This window comes from Strongylocentrotus purpuratus, unplaced genomic scaffold (genome assembly GCF_000002235.5).
Source record: "Strongylocentrotus purpuratus isolate Spur 01 unplaced genomic scaffold, Spur_5.0 spur5_scaffold_9, whole genome shotgun sequence".
Classification (NCBI taxonomy): Eukaryota; Metazoa; Echinodermata; class Echinoidea; order Camarodonta; family Strongylocentrotidae; genus Strongylocentrotus; species Strongylocentrotus purpuratus.
Window position 1 is genome coordinate 12,771,352 of NW_022145615.1, and position 5,286 is coordinate 12,776,637.

The 5,286-nt window shown below is 34.8% G+C and overlaps 1 protein-coding gene across 1 annotated transcript; it reads left to right on the forward strand.

Moving 5' to 3' along the window:
- Nucleotides 1–774: 774 nt before the first annotated feature.
- LOC105445132 lies at nt 775–5,286 on the forward strand. The gene is made up of 4 exons (XM_030976335.1): nt 775–953; nt 2,153–2,288; nt 3,553–3,716; nt 5,187–5,286. The coding sequence occupies exons 2-4, from the start codon at nt 2,247–2,249 to the stop codon at nt 5,284–5,286; spliced, it is 306 nt and encodes a 101-aa protein (XP_030832195.1). The 5' UTR covers nt 775–953; nt 2,153–2,246.

A 5,286-nucleotide genomic window follows, 5' to 3' on the forward strand; every position in this document is an offset into this window, starting at 1 on the left:
GGAGACCGAGGACAATTGTAAAACTTTTTTTTCCTCCAAATCTGGCATATAAACTTTATTTGAATACTTATATGAAATGAAAAATGCATATCTTGGCTTGAAATATGATTAGGTTTGTGTTAAGTGAAACAAGTTATTTTGAAGCCATTATCATTTCAAATCCGGAAGTCAAGTGTTACAATAGTTGAAGAGGTTATTCTTGCCTTTCCAAAGGGTGCAGTCAACATGGACGTATCCAGCCGGCAGCGAGGGTGGGGGCCCAATATGTGAGAAAATATTTAGCGAGCCGGCGAATGAGCAGGGGGGGGGGGGGTTAATGTGAAAAAAAGAGAAATAAAATTTAAAGTAAAAAGTAAAAAGAACTGGAAAAAACGTCTCAAGAAAGAAAAAAAAATGAATGTTACAATTGGCTTAAAAAAAAAAAATCAACAACAAAATATCAAATCAAATTTTATTTTCGATAGCATGCAGATATATCTATTTACAACCCCCAACAATCCCCACTGATTTTCCGCGGGTCCTGCTAGTAATCTTATATTCCATTAACATTATTGGATCTTGACCTCTGGCTTGAGAGTCTAGTGTTTGTTCAATGATAGCTGCATTGAATAGAGGGTCATATCATTTATATGGAATGGAAAACCAACAAAAATTATTATACACTGTGCAACGATCTCTCGACCCCCCCCCCCCAGTAAAATGGTTTATTATCCAATTCATCTCTTTTGTGCTCTATCCAAAGTCCTCGAGAAGCTTGAACTCCTCACATCGATAAACAAAAATCTTGAATAGTGTCAACAGAGTAGAATTCCTTGTATATAAATATCTCGAGTTCAATACCACGATAACCTAGATTCTTTGGCATTTTTTCATCTGGTTTGAGTGTCGGGCTTTTGTGGCGGGAATCTTCCATGCCCATATGCGTGAGACAGAACAGTTTTGCCATATAGCAGGTGAGTATTCATTTCGACTATAATAATATATAGATTGCCGAATTGTGTTCAAACACTTCGGATTAATAAAGACAAATTGGTAATAAATTCCGTGTTTGGCCTTTTAAAACGAAGAAGAATAACGCTTTCGGATCTAGCACAAAAATGCACAGTGTAGCCCTTTCGGCTTTTCAAACCTTGTCGTGTGAGTAGTGTATTATTAAAGGGGGCCTATAATACTCATCTGCAGTAAAGACTTAGCTGTTTGCCAATTTTATGCATAGTAATGGGACAAAAGTTTTATTTGACAACTTTCTTATTTGCCAAAGGCTTGTCGTACAAATTTAGAACCCCTACATAATGGCATAAGTTTTTAGTTTGATGAATAAAGATGCTTTGTAGCAATCAATGGACGTGAACTCCTGAATTGATTCATTATTCAGATTCCATAGATTAATCTCTTCATGTATATAAATTATAAGAAGCAACTGATCTCGAGGATTTAACTTTTATCTGTTTGACATGTGACATTAGGGACTTTTAGATTTGCACGAAGACAATGTGGATTGATATACGGTCGACGTCCTTTTAATGCACTGCCTTGAATGGACGTCACACGTCTCAGTCCACGCAAATCTAAACGTCCCTACTGTCATCTTGTTGATAACTTGTATAAAGTTTCTATCTTGTTAAAGGTAATACAAAGTTTTGGTATGGGGTCATGAATTTGGTTCAAATGAACATATTGGACGCATATGCGGTCCTACAATATTCAGTGATCGTTGTCGCGGATGAAATTGAGTCTAAAGTTATGAAATTGTAAATAATAAACTCTTTATGTTGTATAGCTCCCTCTCAAGGTCAAGATATAAATTAAGCTATAAAACAATTTTTCTTGACTAAAATCTACCGATTAGTTGTTCCCGGTCGGAAATTATATATCACAACTACATATTCTGAGATTTTCATGGTCGCAGCTACTTGTACGGCCGTAGGCGCTATTTGAAATTTATCAAAATTTACCGGGAGCACCGGTAAATTTGTATATTCAATTTTTCTCGAAAGCAGAAGTAGTTTAGGGGCTAAATTTTCTAGTGTTTATAATACATCCACAGGGGCATCCAAATATATCAAAATTGTAAAGAATCACTATCCACGCAATTTTCAAAATTTCCCAAAACTTTGTATTACCTTTAATAACTTTACATTTTGTTTAATAGAGAGCATCTTCATATCCGATTGAGGACTACATAACAGCCGGAAGAAAGCGTTTCCAAATTTGATTGAGGCGCGTAACCATCTAAGCATAACAACATGGGTGTTTTAGGAATCGCCATGTCAACGGCAGCTTGCCAGGTAAAGTAACATCCTTAAAAAAAAAAGTTTTAGGGATAGATTCAACGAAATCATTTCAATACAATAGAAAGAAGAATGTGAAGGCCTATTTATCGAGTTTTCATCATGAATAATATTGTCTAAATCTAGATAGATTGATCGGAGTGGAATACCCTATATATCGCCTACCCCAAAATACAAATACTGGACCGACGGTATAAAACACAAAATATATAGGTCATATATACATTCATCATCAATAGTGATCTGTCAGTTCATGACAGGTTCAGTGATCATTAAAAATTCCATATCAAGTGTCTCTCCAAGCCCCATCTTTATGCCAAAAATCGGTCGGGTTTGTGTCGGCTTGACGGTGTGACTGCGGTATAACGCCGCGGTGAACGCCGTTATGATTAATAAGTTTTGTCGGGGGGGGGGGGTATGTTTGAAGAGAATACAACTGATGTCTATGTATTAAAGATGCTATATGCGTCTATAATGTTGACATTATCACGGAATCGATCAATCATTTTGACGATTATCGAAATATCAACGACTTATTTTATTGCCGCACATCTTCTTTTGCCCAGACTCTAGTTATTAATTCTACCACTAATGCTCCTTCGAAGTGAACTTTGAACTTATGAAGAGTAAGAGACACAGTACGTTAATCATGTACAGCGTGAGTCAAAAAAAGTTTACACCATTATTTAAAAAACATCTATAAACAGCACTCCAGCAAACAATGCCTCATGTTCATCCAAACGTGAACACATACCGGCGTACCGCACAAAAATTATACCAAGTGATTCGGGATAAAACACCCTTTCATCAAATGTATAATAATCTACTGTTCATAGATGATTTTTTTTAAATAATTAGCAATTTTCTAGGTGTAATTTTTTTTTTGACTAACACGCGTACGGTATATCTCCTCCTTGCACCCTTTAATTATTATCGCAAATTTAATATCATTCATAGTGTCGGATCTGGGGGAGGCGGAAACTCGAATTTTTAGCAAACCCTCATTAGGCCTACATCCAAGAAAACATACACCCCTCCAGAAATTTCGTTCTTGTACCCCACCCCTACGATACAAAAACCCTCTTATATTTTCTCTCTTACTTTCTTATTGACCCTATTTATCACCTGGAAAATATCAGTAAAAACCTAAAACCTTTTTAGAACCCTTGTTTTTTCTTTTGTACCTGTGAACTTTCCAGTTACTCTGTCAGGTTTAATAATGATGATACTTCATTGGTCACCATTTACATCTTGCATGCAGGTGCTGGGTTTTGCTTGGTATGGGCCTCTCTTTGGTTCGGTATGGGTCAGAAATTGTGGCCGAAGAAAGGAAGACATTGACCGATATGGCAACAGTCGTTGGATCATGCTCGTTCCTGCTCTGTCCAAGATAGGATCATCAATCATCATTGGACATGTGCTAAAGTACGTGGGTTATAATGAAAATAATAATAATAATAATAGTAATAATAGTAATAGCAATGATAATAATAATAATAATAATAATAATAATAATAATAATAATAACATAATAATAATAATAATAATAATAATAATAATAATAATAATAATAATAATAATATAATAATAATGATAATTATAATAATATTATTATTATCATATATTAGCATTAGTATTATGATATTGATAATAATAATCACTTTAAATAATTGTTTGTCACATAATAACAAGAATTTAATATGCTCTTTACTTTGGAAATAAACATATTACAGAAAACTCTAACATTATTGCAAGAAAAGATATTGTTAGGTAGTCAGGGCTTAAGAGTTTCCCCACAGAGCAGAAGCTGATCTATGAAGCAATGTTTTTTTTGGTGTACAGCCAGAAAATGTTAAAGTTATTCCTCTCTAGTTTTAACCTGCTCTGGCTTCTTGAATTATTATGCTTTTCGGTACGAAATCAACTTACAAACAATATGGTATATGTAGACCAATATTTAATAAAGCAATAACGACTGATAACAAAATACAGTGTGGAGCCACCCAAAGTCAAAGCATTAGGCCTATTTAATGATAATAGTAATATTCTGCTTGATATATAGCGCTCAATACAAAGTTTACATTAAGCGCTTTAAAGATGTACTACACTGTCGCTCATAAAGTTGGAATATTTTGTTTTATCCCAACTTATGGAATTATTTTAAAAACAATTTAAAAATAATAGATCTAGATAATAGTATACATTCTCAGATTTTATTGAATAATAATTTGATAATGTTTGTTTTGCGTGAAAATTGTGTATGCTACTATGCTTATCAACAAGGGGACCTACGCCCTTAAGTCATAAATGACAGTAATGAAGATTAATGCCCCCACAAAGGGAGCCATAATGCATGGCTGTCCAGAGGATTTTTTTATGTTGGGAACCAAGGTAAAATGCAAAAAAATTATTGAAAATTTATTGCATTTTCTGTTTTTTTTTTAAATTTATGGAAACTGCACCCTACCCTAGTCCCCACTGCGTACAGTCTTGGTTCAGTGACAAAACAATGACCTCGTAACTGTGAGGCCCCAGGATCAAAACCGTGTCGATGTGCTATATTAGTGCCCTTTTGTGGGGCATTAATCCTCATTACTGTCATTTATGACTTAAGGGCGTAGTTCCCCTAGTTGATAAGCATAGTAGCATACACCTGCTTTAGAAGTCACACAAAACACACATTGTCAAATTATTATTCAATAAAATCTGAGAATGTATACTATTATCTAGATCTATTATTTTTCAATTATTTTTAAAATAATTCCATAAATTGGGGTAAAACAAAAATATTCAAACTTTATGAGCGACAGTGTATTATGGCTTGGGTGGCCGATGAGTTGTGTTTTCATACAATGATAGGATCTTTTCTCGTTTCTTCCCGTTTTCATTCATCAGGGACCATCTGGGCGTGACGACTGTGCCTGATGCCTGTAAGATGGTTTTGCCCTGTCAGTCATCATCGCACTTTACAGTGCATGCCACTCCCCTTTCATAG

Bases quoted from the DNA above. Each gene is read 5' to 3' on its own strand.
- LOC105445132 (XM_030976335.1), top strand. From the start codon at position 2,247: ATGGGTGTTTTAGGAATCGCCATGTCAACGGCAGCTTGCCAG. The intron at 2,289-3,552 runs GTAAAGTAACAT...TCTTGCATGCAG, and splicing joins TGTCAACGGCAGCTTGCCAG to GTGCTGGGTTTTGCTTGGTA. The intron at 3,717-5,186 runs GTACGTGGGTTA...TTCATTCATCAG, and splicing joins ATCATTGGACATGTGCTAAA to GGACCATCTGGGCGTGACGA.